The 16,365-nt window shown below is 56.0% G+C and overlaps 11 protein-coding genes across 11 annotated transcripts; 7 read left to right on the top strand and 4 right to left on the bottom strand.

Annotated features, from left to right (window-relative positions):
* Positions 1-45: 45 nt before the first annotated feature.
* On the top strand, positions 46-1,134 carry Malapachy_3809 (hypothetical protein; the record flags this gene model as incomplete). The annotated part of the gene is made up of 1 exon (XM_018138268.1): positions 46-1,134. The coding sequence occupies one exon, from the start codon at positions 46-48 to the stop codon at positions 1,132-1,134; it is 1,089 nt and encodes a 362-aa protein (XP_017991768.1).
* A 92-nt stretch (positions 1,135-1,226) lies between these two features.
* Positions 1,227-3,443, top strand: Malapachy_3772 (glutamine-dependent nad synthetase with gat domain-containing protein; the record flags this gene model as incomplete). The annotated part of the gene is made up of 4 exons (XM_018138231.1): positions 1,227-1,237; positions 1,274-1,405; positions 1,436-1,445; positions 1,473-3,443. 4 exons carry the CDS (start codon positions 1,227-1,229, stop codon positions 3,441-3,443), a joined length of 2,124 nt encoding a protein of 707 aa, XP_017991862.1.
* Positions 3,444-3,447: 4 nt separating this feature from the next.
* Positions 3,448-4,451, bottom strand: Malapachy_3759 (17-beta-hydroxysteroid dehydrogenase; the record flags this gene model as incomplete). The annotated part of the gene is made up of 2 exons (XM_018138218.1): positions 3,448-4,317; positions 4,344-4,451. The coding sequence occupies 2 exons, from the start codon at positions 4,449-4,451 to the stop codon at positions 3,448-3,450; spliced, it is 978 nt and encodes a 325-aa protein (XP_017991945.1).
* Positions 4,452-4,679: 228 nt separating this feature from the next.
* Malapachy_3802 (hypothetical protein) lies at positions 4,680-6,971 on the top strand (the record flags this gene model as incomplete). The annotated part of the gene is made up of 1 exon (XM_018138261.1): positions 4,680-6,971. One exon carries the CDS (start codon positions 4,680-4,682, stop codon positions 6,969-6,971), a length of 2,292 nt encoding a protein of 763 aa, XP_017991660.1.
* Positions 6,972-7,084: 113 nt separating this feature from the next.
* Positions 7,085-7,925, top strand: Malapachy_3789 (universal stress protein; the record flags this gene model as incomplete). Its single annotated transcript, XM_018138248.1, has 4 exons — positions 7,085-7,335; positions 7,362-7,450; positions 7,478-7,569; positions 7,599-7,925. The coding sequence occupies 4 exons, from the start codon at positions 7,085-7,087 to the stop codon at positions 7,923-7,925; spliced, it is 759 nt and encodes a 252-aa protein (XP_017991597.1).
* A 92-nt stretch (positions 7,926-8,017) lies between these two features.
* On the top strand, positions 8,018-9,621 carry Malapachy_3780 (glycosyltransferase family 20 protein; the record flags this gene model as incomplete). Its single annotated transcript, XM_018138239.1, has 2 exons — positions 8,018-9,540; positions 9,570-9,621. 2 exons carry the CDS (start codon positions 8,018-8,020, stop codon positions 9,619-9,621), a joined length of 1,575 nt encoding a protein of 524 aa, XP_017991605.1.
* Positions 9,622-9,785: 164 nt separating this feature from the next.
* Positions 9,786-10,185, bottom strand: Malapachy_3770 (hypothetical protein; the record flags this gene model as incomplete). The annotated part of the gene is made up of 4 exons (XM_018138229.1): positions 9,786-9,926; positions 9,953-9,993; positions 10,023-10,084; positions 10,112-10,185. 4 exons carry the CDS (start codon positions 10,183-10,185, stop codon positions 9,786-9,788), a joined length of 318 nt encoding a protein of 105 aa, XP_017991861.1.
* Positions 10,186-10,352: 167 nt separating this feature from the next.
* On the bottom strand, positions 10,353-11,695 carry Malapachy_3761 (argininosuccinate synthase; the record flags this gene model as incomplete). The annotated part of the gene is made up of 3 exons (XM_018138220.1): positions 10,353-11,188; positions 11,219-11,617; positions 11,650-11,695. The coding sequence occupies 3 exons, from the start codon at positions 11,693-11,695 to the stop codon at positions 10,353-10,355; spliced, it is 1,281 nt and encodes a 426-aa protein (XP_017991907.1).
* A 153-nt stretch (positions 11,696-11,848) lies between these two features.
* Malapachy_3803 (arm repeat-containing protein) lies at positions 11,849-14,012 on the top strand (the record flags this gene model as incomplete). The annotated part of the gene is made up of 5 exons (XM_018138262.1): positions 11,849-12,228; positions 12,257-12,341; positions 12,370-13,463; positions 13,496-13,703; positions 13,734-14,012. 5 exons carry the CDS (start codon positions 11,849-11,851, stop codon positions 14,010-14,012), a joined length of 2,046 nt encoding a protein of 681 aa, XP_017991661.1.
* A 347-nt stretch (positions 14,013-14,359) lies between these two features.
* On the top strand, positions 14,360-14,983 carry Malapachy_3815 (hypothetical protein; the record flags this gene model as incomplete). The annotated part of the gene is made up of 1 exon (XM_018138274.1): positions 14,360-14,983. The coding sequence occupies one exon, from the start codon at positions 14,360-14,362 to the stop codon at positions 14,981-14,983; it is 624 nt and encodes a 207-aa protein (XP_017991957.1).
* Malapachy_3762 (tubulin-tyrosine ligase) lies at positions 14,984-16,304 on the bottom strand (the record flags this gene model as incomplete). The annotated part of the gene is made up of 2 exons (XM_018138221.1): positions 14,984-15,145; positions 15,174-16,304. 2 exons carry the CDS (start codon positions 16,302-16,304, stop codon positions 14,984-14,986), a joined length of 1,293 nt encoding a protein of 430 aa, XP_017991910.1.
* Between the last annotated feature and the right edge of the window lie 61 nt (positions 16,305-16,365).

The raw sequence follows: 16,365 nt of genomic DNA, 5'->3' as shown, positions 1-16,365 counted from the left end.
GTTGCATCGACCTGTTCGATCCCCCTCCACTATACGCGCGTAGCTATGGCCCTCGACGCAGTGCGCACGTCGTTTCTTGCATGGGACCGGCAGTTGTGCCTGGATCTGCGCCCGCCTGCGGCCTTTCAGCAGGGCCATATTGCTCATGCGGTCTCGATCGCAGGAATCGACGCGTTGCGCTCGCGGTTCAGTACCTTGCCCCCACGTGGTGTGCCGTTTCTTCTTGTATGTGACGCACAGGATCACGACCTCATCGCCTCCACGTTTGTGCCTACCGAGAGATGGGCCATTGCCGCGATCTTTGCGATTGGTACGGAGGCGGAAGGCGCCGTGGCCACGGCGCCATACCCCACGTTTCTTCTATCGCCTACGTCGTTCCAAGCCTGGGCGGAGGCAGCACAGGTATGGTCTTTGCAAGATGATACACCACACCTTTTGTTCACCCCGGCGCCCGTGATTCAGCGCTGCGTAGACGCTCGTTTGCATTCTGACCGGCCAGGGCCCTGTACGATCCTGGATCTAGGGTGTGGTGCAGGCCGCGACTTGGCGTATGCCCTAGTACAAGCCCGCTCTGCACAGCAGGCCTGGCGGGGGACCGGGGTGGATCGATGGCGGGCGGCGCTGGATCGCGCTTCCTTGCTCCTGTCGGACTTGCATCTCATGCAGACGTCTACCGAGACAGCTTGCGAGGGCTTTCTTCCTACGCAGCTCACTGAGGATGGCTATGCCATCCCTCTTGGCCCCCGTGGCAGTGCGCCTTCGCCGCCTCATACCCTCACAGACTGGGCCGTGCATGTGCTGCCACGCCCGATGTATGACATGCTATGGATCGTGCGGTTCTGGCCGCGTGCATGCCTCCCCCACCTTCCGCGTCTTTTAGCGCCGGATGGATGGATCGTACTGAGCCACTTTGTGCATGCGCCGATGGATGTGGACATCGAACGACGTGGTACGGTCCTTGCTACCTATGACGCACCGCCTATCGACGCACGGATCCAGCCGGGTGAGATTGAGGCCCTGCTAGCGCGCTGGACCGCTGATTTTGGGCCGTGCCGTGTGCGTGAGCATCTTATTGAGCCTATTGAAGATGGGCGGCCTGTGTGTACCCTTGTTGTGCAGTGCCGATGTACGTAGAGACGCGATGCCACCTCGATGTGGAGATACCGATGCGGGGGGGACGCCGAGGAGGGAAGGGCGTCGTCGTCGGTTCCCCTTGCACCTCCACCATGTCGCGATTGTAAGTCGTGCTACGCGGATCACTAACGGACCCCAGGACGGTATCCACCTGCTCGCTGAACCAGTGGGCGCTTGACTTTGACGGGAACCGGGATCGCATTGTGCGCTCCATTGAGCTGGCAAAGGCGGCAGGAAGTACGTTGCGTATCGGACCGGAGCTGGAGATTCCGTACGTAGGCTAGGTCGGCTAACATGGCAGAGGCTATGGTGTGGGTACTTGCATCGGCTAACGGCAGTGTTACGATCATTTCCTCGAGAGCGATACCGAGCTGCACTCCTGGCAGGTCCTGGCCGAGATTCTTGACTCGGATGTGACATGCGGCATCCTGTGTGACGTCGGTATGCCCGTGACACACAAGGCGGCGCTGTACAATTGCCGCATTGCTATCATGAACAAAAAGGTGCTGCATGTACGCCCGAAAATGTGGCTGGCCAACGATGGCAACTACCGCGAGATGCGCTTCTTCTCGCCGTGGATGCGGCCGCATGAGACAGAGAGCTTGACGCTGCCGTCGTGCATCACTGACGTCACAGGGCAGACCGAGGTACCGATTGGCGATGCCCTTCTGCAGACAGCCGACACGGTGCTGGGTGTGGAGCTGTGTGAAGAATTGTTTACAGCTACGTCGCCGCATATTGGGCACGCCTTGCAAGGTGCCGAGATCATTATGAACTCCAGTGGCAGCCACCATGAGCTGCGCAAGTTGCATCGTCGTGTCGAGCTGATTCGTGAGGCTACATTGAAGCTTGGCGGCGTGTACTTGTACGCCAACCAGCGTGGATGTGATGGCGATCGGCTGTACTACGATGGGTGTGCGCTCATTGCCGTGAACGGCGAGATTGTGGCGCAAGGCGCTCAGTTTGGGCTGGAAGATGTGGACGTCGTCACAGCGACAGTGGACTTGGGCGACGTGCGTGCCCACCGCGTATCGAAAAGCCGCGGTATGCAAGCAGCGTGGCTCAGTGCCGGGCATGGCGGCATGCGGGTGGGTGGGCCCGTGCGGATTGACGTCCCGGAGCGTTTGATGTACGATGTGGTGGACATTGCCAAGCTGCATACGACTCCGGCGCAGGGTGTGCACTACCACACGCCCGCCGAGGAAATTGCGCGGGGCCCAGCGTGCTGGCTCTGGGACTACCTGCGTCGATCACGTACCCAGGGCTTCCTCCTGCCCTTGTCGGGCGGCATTGACTCGTGTGCGACGGCGGTGATTGTGCACAGCATGTGCCGCTTGGTATGCGAGGCATGTGAGCGCCACAATGAGCAGGTCCTGCAAGATGCGCGTCGTATTGTCGGCGAGGCAGAGGGCAGCACATGGGTGCCAGAGTCGCCGCAGGCGCTAGCGCAGCGCCTCTTTGTGACATGCTACATGGGCACGACCAACTCGAGTCAGGCTACCAGGGATCGTGCTCGGGACCTTGCCAAGGCCATTGGATCGTACCACTACAACTTTGATATTGACAGCGTCGTATCGGCGGTTCTGCGTGTGTTTACAACGGTCACAGGCCGTACGCCGCAGTTCAAGGTGCATGGCGGTAGCCCCGCAGAGAACCTGGCGCTGCAAAACATCCAAGCTCGATCACGTATGGTGCTGGCGTACCTCTTTGCGCAGCTCGCGCCCTGGGTCCAAGGGCGGTACGGTGGTCTGCTAGTGCTCGGCAGTGCGAACGTGGACGAAAGTCTGCGTGGCTACCTGACAAAGTACGACAACTCGTCCGCTGACTTGAATCCGATCGGAAGCATTTCCAAGACGGACTTGAAGCGCTTTATCGCGTATGCGCAAACGGCGTTTGATCTGCCGATCCTTGCCTCGTTCCTGGAGGCGCCGCCGACAGCCGAACTGGAACCTATCACCAAAGACTATGTGCAGAGCGATGAGGCAGATATGGGCATGACGTACGACGAGCTGTCCGTGCTGGGCCGCCTGCGGAAGATCAGCCGGTGTGGGCCATATAGCATGTTTGTCAAGCTGCTTCCGATGTGGACGCCGCGCCTCTCGCCGGACGCCATTGTCGCGAAAGTCAAGCTGTTCTTCTTTGAGTACGCGCGCAACCGCCATAAGATGACGACGATCACCCCTGCGTACCATGCTGAGTCGTACAGTCCCGACGACAACCGCTTTGATTTGCGGCCGTTCTTGTACCCGGCTCAGTTTACGTACCAATTCCGGCGTATCTACGCATTGATGCAGCAGCTACATACATAGTCCATTACTGTGCCTTGGCCTGACGCTCCGCCTTGCGGATCGCACGGCGGCGGGTGTCGAGGCTTACATCGTACGCCTTGCGCAGAAGGAACCATTTCGGGAGCAGGTGCGCTGTCGCCCAGTCGATCCACGCATGCGACGGCACGGGGGTCAGCGTGAACGGACGGCCCAGCGCACCGGACGAGCGGCCAATGCGCGAAAGCACATGGCGCACGTACGTCGTCGGCGACGGCACCATCATCGAGGCACGACGCACCTTCGACATGTTGCTCACGACAAAGTACGTGTTGAGCAGCTGCACATCGACGTTCGCACGACGCATCTCCTCGCCCAGTGCCTGGCTCCACGCAATCAGGAAACCCTTGCTGCCAGCGTACGTCGCAATGAGCGGCGTGCACCACTGGCCAGAGAACGAGCCGAGGTTGAGGATCAGACCCTTGCCACGCTTGACCAAGCCAGGGGCCACGACGCGCGTCACACGCTGCGTCGCCATGATGTTCACCTCGCAAATCGACTGCATCTCCGTCTCGTCCATCTCCAAGAACGGCACGGGCATGACATGCGACATACCCACATTGTTCACCAGCACGGCCACATCGAGGTGGCTGATCAGCTGCGCCAAACCGCGGTACTCCGCAGGGCCGGCCTTCAGGAAGTCCATGGCGTAGTAGCACGTCTTGGTGCCAGGGTACTTTTGCTCAATCTCCTTGCTCAGCGCAGCCAATTTCTCCGCAGTACGGCTTACCGCCACCACATTGAAGCCCTGCTTGGCCAATTGCATAGCAAACTCACGGCCGATACCGTCGGTAGCACCTGTCACCAGGGCCCAGCTACCAGCGCCACGCATCTTGACGTTCGCACCATAGGTCGACATCTACTGTTAGTGTCAGATATACGTACCGGTTTGCCAGGGAGCACATAGATTTCAAGGACCAGGTACACGAGGTACACGCATGCAGCGAGTACCACCGCAGCGCCGATCAGGGCAAAGCAGCAGTGATCCGTCATGGCAGAAATGACACCTGCACTCTAGAACGTTGGGGGCAAGTAGGTGGGCGTCGCCGCCCCGGCCTGCGATGACTAAAGGGGCGCGCGCGACCCTGGGACCATCAACGTCGCGGACGTGTGGAGAATCTGACCACGCGCGTGCCACGAGCCAATCTGTCCGGCGCCCTCTCTCTCCCCTGCCGTTCCTCCACACAGACCTCCTACCTCGCGGCGGCGTTGCGAATCCTTATGACGACGGCCGGCACCTCGCCGATCGGCGTGGTACGTGGCTCGCCCGGGAGTCTCGACGCCATGCCCCTCGATATGGCCCCACGTATGCCCGAAGTCTTGCTCGTATGTGTGATTCACGATAGCCCACGGCTACGAGCACTATGGGGCGACGTACTTTCGCACGCCTTGAACCCCCTCTTTTATGCCCTCTCCCAACTGCAAGGCTCGTCCTCGCGTCTTCTCATCGGCGGTGTCATCTATCGCTCTGAACCCAAGTCGGAAATCTACGCACGATGCCGCCCCGGCGAGGCGGTCGCGTGCATCCCCTTTCTTCCAGCACCACGGTTCCTCGCCCGTGTCAAGCGGACGTTGCATATGACGCCCCTGTATGGCCTAGGTCATCTGGATGCGGCTGATACGCCCTTGCATGCAAATGAGACGCTCGAATGTGCCTTTGTCGACGCGCTAGCGGCCGCGATGGATCTGTTCCATGCCCGCGAGAAACCTTTGAACCTCGCGCCGTTTGCGCGGCATGCACTGCATGTAAATCGATCGCCCGTCGTGGCGCGCCATCTCTTGCATGTGCTGGCCCTGGATAGCTATACGCTCGTCCGCACCGAGGGCACAGCCACATGGCGCTTGCCTGTGGAAGCGAGTTCGTTGCATCCGCGCATCAATACTCAGACGTCGCTGGACCTTTGTACCTCTCATGATATCATATCCAAGCTGGCCAAGCGAAGCATCTCTATTGGCACAGTTCTGGCCGGTCGCACGAAAGAGGCTGATGCGCGCGCGCATACCACGCTCGTACACACGGCACATCAGAGCTTGTGTAGCTCTGCAGATGATGCTGTATCGATGGAGCAGCTTTTAGGCGCAGATTGGCATCCACCAGACCACATATCTGTACTATTCACTTCAGCCGAAATGGCTCGACTTCTTCGGAAACGGCCTCGCAAAGCGGCTGGCACGGCCCTGGCCGACTCGCCCCACAAGCGTGCACGCCCTGCCGAGTCGCCGCCCGCCGTCCACAGCAGCAAAGTCGACCAGGCCGTGCTGAATAAAATTCTTATGCTGCAGCAGCAGCAATCCACAATGCTCAAAAACCTCTCGCGACTCACCGCGGTGCATACCCCGTCGTCACCTGGCACGCCCCTGCAAATACAGACGTTGGAACAAATTCGGCAGCAATTGAGTGCACAGCAGTTGGCCATCAAGCGGCAAGCGGAGCTTGTACGATCTGGCCGGCCTGTAGACCTCAATCCGATTTTGCAGGCGCTGATCAACATTGATAAGGAGGCCAAGCAAGCTGGGATTCAGCTGAGCGGGCCCAGTTCCGGGCTCAAAGCGTCCGGCAAGTCGTCGTCCAGTCGCTCGGCGGCTCACAAACCACGGCTGGACGAGTCATCGGCGCCCCCCTCCACCACCTCCTCCCGCGTACAGTCGGTATGGCAAGGCATTCTCAAGTGGTCGGTGCCCGGCGCGAGTGCCCAAGACAGTCTCTTCACGTTGGTCGTGGCTACGTGTGGCAGTTCGACAGCCCGGCAGCTGCTAGCGCTGCCATGGCCGAATGTTCTGACCATCAACACGTTTTTCCCTGTGGATACGACACAGTTGCAGCGCCTCATTGCCGCTCATCGTATTCCTTGCGCCCTCCTATCTATTCGCCCCTTCCCTTCCTCTCTCGCTGTGCGTGGGGCAGAAAACAATGAATCAAACTACCAGATGCTCTCGACGATGCTCGAGCAGAATCATCGCGCTGCCTACGTTCCTCATGGCGACCCAGGCTGTGGCATTTTGATTGTCTCGCTGCTGAGCGCTCGTGTTCCTTCGCCGCAAGGTATGAATGCCCCGCGTCTTCTGGCGATGGTCTTCCGTCGCCCTATTCCTGTGGCGGAGCTCAGTGCGTCAACGCCGATGAATGCGTCGAATACTCGAGGCATGATTGCGATACCCTCTACTACGCAGAATACCATGCCGGGGAGCACGCCAGGCTTTGCTGCGTCGCCCACGTCTTCGATGCCCATGGCGATGCCGAGTACGCCCATGCAGATGGGTGGCATGCCTCTGATGAACACACCCTCGCCCATGATGCCCATGACTTCGATGACTACCAATGCGTATGCCAACATGTTTAGCACACCCTCTGTCAGTATGCCGACCGCTGCTGCGGTGCCCACTCAGACATCGATGATGCCCGGAATGATGCCCATGCCCATGCAACCATCTTCATTACCGACCATGCCCACTCCTTCCATGACGTCCGACATGTTTACCACTGACCCTTTGTGTTCCTTGGGCTTCCATTGAGGTAGAGTCGTAGCCTCCTCCATAGACAAGTTCTGCTGCCTCCACATACAGCGACACGGCCACAACGCGACGCACCGCGTTGGTTGCTCTCTTTCATACGCGTGCCACTCGTGATGGAACGCCCCCCTTTCGAACGGCGGTCATCCGCGAAGCAAAACCGTCTGTCGCTCTTTTCACGCGCATCCAACACCCATGAGCACAATTTCAAGGGGTACGAGCGCATTGTCGGCTTCGATACGATGCCCGATGCAGAGTCGACCGTGAGCGGCACAGCCTCCTATACATTGCAGATGAAGGCAAAAGAATATACAAGAACCAAGCATACACGTACGTTTATGTGTGCTGTCGATGCGACGGAAGCTAGGTATGTATGTGGCGTCTGATATCCAGTGAGCCTGCGTTGGAATGGATTATGGAGAACCTGGTCGACGATGGCGATGAAGTGGTGGCTGTGCGTGTGCTGGACTACGAAGAAGAACGTACGTGCTTTCGTACTTACCTGTCAGCCATTATTGATCAGAAAAAAGCGCGTGAAGCGGCGAACAATCTGCTCAGCGCCATTGTCGAGCTGAATCGGGCATCCGGCGACGAGCGAAAGGTACGTGCGACCTGCATGGCTGACGCGAGATCTCTATTACAGTGGAATTTATGAGCGGCGATATCAAATCAACCATTCTACACATGGTCCGTGTGTACCGGCCCGAAAGCCTTACCATCGGCACACGCGGCAAGCAGGTATCGACGTTGGAAAAAATGCTGGGGACGACCCCGATTGGGAACCTGAGCAAGCAGCTCATCTGGCAGTGCCCTGTGCCTGTGATCATTGTGCGTCCTGAAGACCGGATCCAGAAGCATCTGATCAAGCGTTTGACCGATCCACGGCGCCACGAATACGCGGACATCGTGAAAGACGATCCTACCTTGCCGATGCGACGCTCCTCTGGCTCCCCTTAGTGTTCATAGTCCCGTTGTGCTACGCACTTCCCCCCGACCTCCACATTCACGGTTATCTCGGGTCTCTGTCCGCCCGTGCGTTCTTGCCAACCATGACCGAGCGACTGGTCGTTATTTCGAACCGCCTGCCGGTGACGATCAAAGCTGATCCGAAGGCCTCAGGTGGGTATGTATTTCAGCACTCGTCTGGTGGTCTAGTATCTGCCTTGCGTGGAACCAAAGCCACGATGGATTTCACGTGGATCGGCTGGCCCGGCTTGACCGTGCCTGAAGAGCATATCCCGTACATTGAAGAGACTCTCGAAAAAGAGTACAACTGCCGCCCAGTCTGGATTCCAGACGATGTTGCTGAGCTGCACTACAATGGTTTTTCTAACTCGATTCTCTGGCCGCTCTTCCATTACCATCCCGGTGAAATGAACTTTGACGAGGAAAACTGGCATGCGTATCGCGAAGCCAACTTGATGTTTGCGCAGGTCGTACACAGCATTTTGCGCCCAGGAGACCGCGTCTGGGTCCAGGACTACCATCTGATGCTACTCCCGCTGATGCTGACAGCTATTCTGGAATGCGGTGATATTGATCGCCTTGTGCCCTACGAATGCTCGAAGATCGACGTGTCGGCCGCTCCCATTACCATGGAATACAATATAAGAAGCAGCTGCTTTGATTCGTCGAAGATTCGCCCTGGGCAGCTTCGTCGTACTGATATCCAGCTGGGCTTTTTCCTGCATACCCCTTTCCCGTCAAGTGAAGTGTACCGCATTCTTCCCGTGCGTCGCGAAATCCTCCTTGGCATTCTATACTGCGATCTGATCGGTTTCCACACCTACGACTATGTACGACACTTCTTGTCGTCTTGCTCGCGTATTTTGGGCTTGCCGACGTTCCCAAATGGCGCCGAGTTTGAAGGCCGCCGCGTCCAGGTTCGGACGTACCCGATCGGCATTGACCCTTCGCAATTCGAGGAGGCATTGGAGCGCCCTGTTGTGAAGGACCGGATTCGTACACTGGAGCGCAGTTTTGAGGGCGTGAAGATCATTGTCGGTGTGGATCGTCTCGACTACATTAAGGGTATGCCCCAAAAGCTGCAAGGTCTTGAGACGTTCTTGGAAGAGCATCCAGAATGGATCGGCAAAGTGGTCCTCATTCAAATTGCCGTGCCTTCGCGACAGGATGTCGAAGAATACCAGAATTTACGTGCGACGGTGAACGAAGCTGTGGGTCGGATTAACGGTCGTTTCGGTACTGTGGAGAGTATGCCGATTCACCTGCTGCATCGTTCTGTGGACTTTAACGAACTGTGTGCGCTGTACGCTGTCAGTGATGCATGCCTGGTCACGAGTACGCGAGATGGTATGAACCTCGTCTCGTACGAGTACATCGCCTGCCAGCAGGAGCGCAAGGGTGTGATGATCCTCTCAGAGTTTGCCGGAGCTGCCCAGTCGCTCAACGGTTCGCTGATTGTCAACCCATGGGACCGTTTTGCGGTGGCCAATGCGATTCACGAGGCGCTGTCCATGGATATGCGTACGCGCACGACCAACTCTGAGAAGCTTCTGCGCTACGTGAAGAAGCATACATCCGCATGGTGGGGCAAGAGTTTTATTGATGAGTACGTTGGAATTATACTGACCCACATAGTCTCGGCGTGGCTGGAAATGACACTGCTGGCACTTCGATCCAGCATGCATAACATGTTTCCCAGGTGTTTCGTATATATAATGACTGTCTCGGTGTTTGATATTTCTTTTTTCTTTTTCCCTCCTTTTTCTGTTCTCGCATAACGTCTCTGCTCCCATAGCTCATGATACTTCGGACGCTATTCGAGCTATCACAGGCCAATCTACGTAGGAAGGCTTACGCCTGGCTTGAGCAGCATCCCTGCTGCTCCTTGGCCACTTCCGCCGGCGTTTTCAGGCGCAGACTCAACGCATGCAAGCCACGCTCAAATTCAGGCGCAAGGAGCGCGTTCACAGCACGGTGACGTGCAATGTGGGTCTGCGTCAGTGCACCGTGCCACGTACTTTGCCGGCAAACGCATCCGATACCAATTCCACAAAGAAATCTAAAGTTAGATACTTGGTATGCACGTACGTGTTTCTCCGTTCCCACCGCCTTGCGCCACCATCGCTGCATGGTGGGCGTGCTTGGACGAACTGCGGCGTTACTAAAAGCGTACGTACTCATTCCGAATGAACAGATGCGCAGGCGAGAACTCGCCCGTGAGCTTTGCACGGATGCTCTCTTCCACTGACATGTTCGAAGCACTTACGTACGGACGTACACCGGCACGAACCACCCGCGCAGACTGGTTTCGCAGGAGAGCCCACACCATCAAGTGCGAACGTGGAGGCCTACACGCGACGGACTCTATCGGCCAACGCTTGGATTTAGTCAGCGTATGCACTATGGACGAACAGGCCTTTACTGCGGGGGAAGAGCATAAGCCGTCTTCTTGTCTGCACCCGCGAGGCCCTTCTGCTGCTGACCGACACCGAAGCGCTTGAGACGGATGGCCTGCACAGCAATGAAGCCGGTCGTCTGCTCTGGCTCAAAGCCACCAAGCTCATCCATGGACGAGAACTTCTCATCGTAGAGCAGCTCATCGGAGCTGCGGCCCTCAATGGTCACGCTGCCCTTGTACAGGCTCAGCTTCACAGTGCCGTTCACGGTAATCTGGCTCGGCGGGATGCAGCCACGGATGTACTGGCACTCAGGACTGAAATAGAAGCCGTAGTACAGAATCTCCGAGAACTTGGTCGTCACAATCTGGTCACGAATGCGGCGGACCTCACGATCGAGCGTAAGACCCTCCAAGTCAATATGGGCTGCCCGCAGAATCGTCGCACCAGGCGACTCGTAGCAGCCACGCGACTTGACACCGATGAAACGGTTCTCTACAATGTCCACACGGCCAATACCGTGCTTGCGGGCCAGCGCGTTGAGCTTCAGGAACACATCGACAGAGTCAGTGAAGCTCTCTCCCGACGCCGTAAGCGTGAGCTTGACAGGGATACCCTTGGCAAACTCGATCGAGATCTTTTCCGGCTCGCTCGGCGCCTTCTCAGGCGACTGGGTGAGCTTCCACATGTCCGCCGGCGGCGTTGTGTTCGGGTCCTCGAGAATGCCAGCCTCGTAGGAAATGTGGAATAGGTTTTCATCGGTCGACCACGGCTTGGCCTTGGTCTGCGTCACAGGGATACCCTTGGAAGCAGCGTACTCCAGCAGGTCACTGCGGCCGGCAAAGCGCTGGTAGAACTCTCGATGGGTCAGCAGTCATAGGTACGTACTAGGAATACGCCAGGGCGCAATCACCTTGATGTCAGGCTTCAAGCCGTAGAACGCCAGCTCGAAGCGGACCTGGTCGTTACCCTTACCTGTGCAACCGTGGGAGACATATTCACAGTTGAACTTCTCCGCGGTTTCGATCATACCGCGAGCGATCACAGGACGAGCGAGCGAGGTACCGAGCAGGTACACATCCTCGTAAATGGCATTGGCCTGTACAGCAGGGAAGATGAGCTCCTCAACAAACTCGCGACGCATATCATCGAGAATAAATTCCTTCGCACCACACTTCAGCGCCTTCTCACGCACAGCATCGAAGTCTTCTTCCTGGCCGACGTTGGCCATGTAGGCAATCACGTCATAGCCCTCGTCAATGAGCCACGAGAGAATCGTAGAGGTATCTGATAAGTTAGAAGTCGGACCTGGGACATACCAAGACCACCCGAGTAGGCCAGCAGCACACGTCCGTTGCTCGACATGTTCGTAGATAAAGATAAACCAGGCGCCCGGCAAGAGGCCCCACCGCTTAATGACTAGGCTAGGCCTGCTTACTCAGCGTTGGGTAAGGATCATGCTGCCGACGAAAAAAAATGTCGAGTGCTCCACACACATACTACGCTGTCAGTGCCACGATGGGCAAATCGGAGCGACGTCGTGCGCCTAAGCGTGCCAAGCATGTTGAGGAGGCCGAGGCTGAGCCGATGATGGAAGACGATGAGGTCCCATCCTGGGTGCAGCCGCATGATGCAAATACGCCGTTTGGCTTGGTAGCACCTCCTTTGCAATCATATTTTAAAGAAGTAAATGGTCAATTGACAGAACTCATTCAAACCCATGATGCAAATGCGCGGAGCGAAGAAAAAGATATGCTCTTACAGGCCGCACTATCTGAAATGGACGGGAATGAGCTTGCTCTGGCGACGGACCCAACTTGCTCCCTGGTTCTCGAAAATATGGCCCCGCTTCTCAGCGAAAAGGCTCTTCGAGTCTTATTGGACCGCATGGCTGGCAAGTACGTATGAATTTGAGACTTACCCAAGCTTTACAACTTTGTCATTTCATCGATATGGCTCACATGTGCTGCAGTCTTTGCTAGCTGCAACTCAATTGGCTCTGCATGCAAACGTACGTATGTGACACACTAACTCTGTAGACTGAATCCAAAGCGACCACCTCCAAAGACGGTATCCTACGCTCCCTTCCTGAGATGGTCACATCGATGTTTGAAGAGATGGAGTCTTCTTTTCTATCTATGGCCTCTGATCCATTTGCCAGTCATATTCTACAAAGTTTGGTGACATTGTTGGCCGGTGTGCCTTTGGCGTCATTGGACGATTTGCGTTCGAAGCGCAGTGCCAAGTACCGATCGAAGGAACGACAAAAGGCCATGGTAGATGATTCAGCGTGGTCCTCGCTCTCAGAGCGAATGAGTGTTCCGACCGACTTTCTGTCACTACTGTACCGGTTGTACCAACACATGGCCTCGGAACTTACACCGGAAAAGATCCATGCCCTGATGCCCGAGGCGACATCGGCCCCTTCCTTAGGCCTACTCATGCGTCTTGAAAACGGCTTTGCGGATGCCAAGCGAGGAAGCATGGCATGGCGGAAAGACTCTATTACTTCTCGTGTTCTTGAATACTCATCCAAGTCCGACCATACGCGCAGCGATTTCATGGAAGCATCTCTGCGTGATACGGTTGCGACACATGTACTAGAGACTGCGCTGCGCACAACCTCTGTCCCCATTCTGCTCTGGTTCTGGAAGACGTATATTCAAGGGCGTGTCGTCAAGTTGGGTGCGCATCCATGTGCCAATTTTGTCGTGGCGACAATGCTGAGGATGTTGCCAGCTGATCATGGCACGGATCCTTCGCCCTTTGAGCAGGCACTTCAAGAACTTTCACAGGCTGGTGATCAACTCGTCAAAGGACAGATGCTCGGTGCCTTGCAAGCGGCCTTGGAGCGCTCCATTCAGTTGCAGGACTATGCCAAAGAAGTCATGCATGCCATCACTTCTGCTTTCCGTTTCCCAGCAGAATCAGAGGAAGAAACACGTAAAAAGTTTGTGCCTGTGGTGCTAAGCATGCACACGCTCAAAGCGTATACCAACACACAAAAGGCCGAGCCCACGAAACAGTCTAAGCGAAAACGAGGGGAGGCTGACCAGTTTACCACGCAAGGCAGTATCTTGTTGCAGCGAATTGCTATGCTTCCTTCTCCAGAAAATGAATGGCTCTATGAGAGGTATGTATGTATGTATGGAAACTCACCTTTAGTCTGGCCCATGGCGACTTGGCTACTTGGTGTACATCATCGACAGCTGTGCATGTGGTGATTGCGGCTCTGGCTTCACGAACAGCTTCGTTTGCGCAGCGTCGATCTCTTCTTCGTATTCTTCTTCCTATGCTCGTGGATTTGTGCGACGATGTATGGGGAAGTCGTGTCGCGGATGCCGTATGGCTCTCTGCAGATGGGTTTACTAAGGTATGTGACACTACAACCGCTCATTTTTAGAACAAAATCGCACAGCAAACCATTCAGAACGAAAAAAGATTGTTAGCTTCGGCTTACGGTCGTTTCTTTGTTCGGCGCCTGCGTCTGGGTGTCTACCGCAAGAGCCCCGACGAATGGAAAGAGTGGGCACAGACCGAGAACAGCTTGCCGCTGCCAGAGTGGAAGGATGCGGGCGCGAACCCGTTCCTATTTTTGCGCGACATCAAAGTCATGAGCAAGAGCAGGACGGAAGACAAGGCGGATACAGAGTTGGCACAAATTTTCAGTGCTATCGAATAGCTGTCGGCTACATAGGGTATATCTGCGTGAACGAATCTCTGCCTCTGGGCCTGTATCTTAGATATAGACCTAAGACAATTTGGCTGCGAGGCACCAATCTCCGTCCCAACGAGCGCCCGCAATCCCCAGGGGAAATGCACAGAGGCAAGGAGCGAGTGACTCTAAAGCCAGGACGTTATTCAATGACATTAGGAGAAGAAAAAGCGTACGCGGCGAGGTACGATACACAGCTACATCGATCACGTGAGATGGCATGGTTTTTGTGCACGGACCATAATCACGGGGGTGCGCAAGAGGGGGGGCGATTGATCCCCAGCGTGACTGGTTCCCCTACGTACGCGTCCATCATGTCAACCAAGCCCAAGCTCAATCGAAAATTTCAAGCATTGCGTGCTTTGAAACCAGAACGCGAAGAAAATGCCCGCCACGAAGAGAGCGGTGTGAAAAAAGAAATGTTGGTGGATACGACGCCCTACAACACATCCATGTCCAAGCTTGACTCGGAGTCACGCACGGATTTGTATTCCCTTGTGAATGATCGATACCCAGGTGCTCCGGGCACGGCCTTGGCCAAAGCTGAAGATGCAGAATACCGCGCGCGCCAAGCAAAGAAACGCGAAGAGACGAGGCGCAAAGCTGCCAATGCCGAGTTGGAGCACCTAGGCGTGAAAAATCTGGCCAAACGGCGCAAGAGCTCCAGTCCTTATGCGAATGGGTCCAGTGCAGCCAACAGTGATGCAGGAAGCCCGCAAGCCAGCGATGGTGAAGACAAAGCTGTATCGACGAGTCGTAGCGGGTCGCGAAGTCGCCGTGTCTCTTCCCGAAACAGTTCGCCTATGCCGCTCACAGAAACCACCAACGAGGCTGCACCACGATGGCCATCGCATTTGCCTCATGTTGTTACCAATGCACCTGTACGACCTAGTCCTTTGGCTACACATGCTATTGCTGCCAATGATATGACCGGGTAACTATGTACGAATCAGATCGGATTGGAAGCAGCAAGTACACTGATCACGGCTCTCACCGACAGGCCAAGGGCCTTGCTGAAGCACACCCACTTGGATGGCGCGCTCAAATACGTGGTGTACCACGGAGGTTAGTTGCGGGCCCGATTGTGCAAAGTCCGGTTGCTACCGTTAGTCATGGGCGAATACATACAGCATTGATCTCCAACAGCCAGACCTGCAACGAAGCTGGGTCGGTTTCATTCTGAGTCGTATCGAGACTCACAAGCAAATCTACGCCGAATATTTCAAAGGCATTGGGCCACAATTGCCAATGAATGGATGATTCGCGTGCTACTGCTCCAAAGACGGACCCGATGACGTCCACCGCCTTCTGGCGCACATGATCCACATGTGCACGTGTTAATGAGAACGTGGATCCGCCAGGCATACAAGCGGGCTGGTCGATAAGGTCTTGCCAGCGGAATACATTGCCCTCCTGGCCATCCATGGCCTCGGTATGCCGTTTACCAAAACAGGTGTTGCTGAGATGACCACGTAAATCGACAGAGTGTGTTTGTGGATTGGTATAGGGCATGCTGGCAAAGAGAGCCAGCATGTCGTCATGTAAATAGACCTGCAATCCGCCTACACAGGTCACATAGGCACGCAGATGGAATTTGCGAGGCGCCAAGGAGGGATCGGCGGGTGAGAGAAGGAGGGGTGAGGCGATGTATTCCTGGATTACAAAGTGACGTAGCTGACTAGCCATGACAGCGTTCGATGTATCATCCTCATCCTCTTCACTGCCATCATCCTCGAACTCTTCAAAGATCTGCTCGAGCTGCTCTACCGAGGAAAAGAGGCGGATCCCATTGGCTTGGTCTGCCATGCCTGGTTTGAGGATGAACCACTTGGGCGTCTCGGCGACCTCGTTTTGTTCCAACGCTTCACGCACGTCGTACAGATCGTCTGCCAGAAGCTCATCCAGTTCGTCAGCAAACTGGATATCGATCATCCAAGTACGTGGCACCATAAGTGGGCTCTCTGGGTGCTTTACGCTATGCGTATGGATAGAATGAGCCAAATAATGCTTACGAATCAGCGCTTTCCGGATCATATAGCTACTGCAACGTGCAGACGAGCCAGCGAGGGCCTCAAAAGGCAGGTAGTCATAATCGGCAATATAAGCATCATAGTGGGTCGGCGTAGCATCGGCATCCGAGGGTGGATCTTGCTTGCCATCCACCACTTCCCAGGATGCGCCTACCACATGCTGGGCCGCGTCCAGCGCTGCACGATGGGTATACGGCGCCCCTGGAAAGTACACCCAGGCGTTGGGCATGGTTGCAGATGTGGAGGGAGAACTGTTGGGGGAATACACGCCTCCAGTTGGCAAGACAATG

The sequence above is a fragment of the Malassezia pachydermatis genome (assembly GCF_001278385.1).
Source record: "Malassezia pachydermatis strain CBS 1879 chromosome Unknown scaffold4, whole genome shotgun sequence".
In the NCBI taxonomy this organism is placed as follows: Eukaryota; Fungi; Basidiomycota; class Malasseziomycetes; order Malasseziales; family Malasseziaceae; genus Malassezia; species Malassezia pachydermatis.
This window is presented reverse-complemented; position numbering and strand designations above follow the sequence as displayed.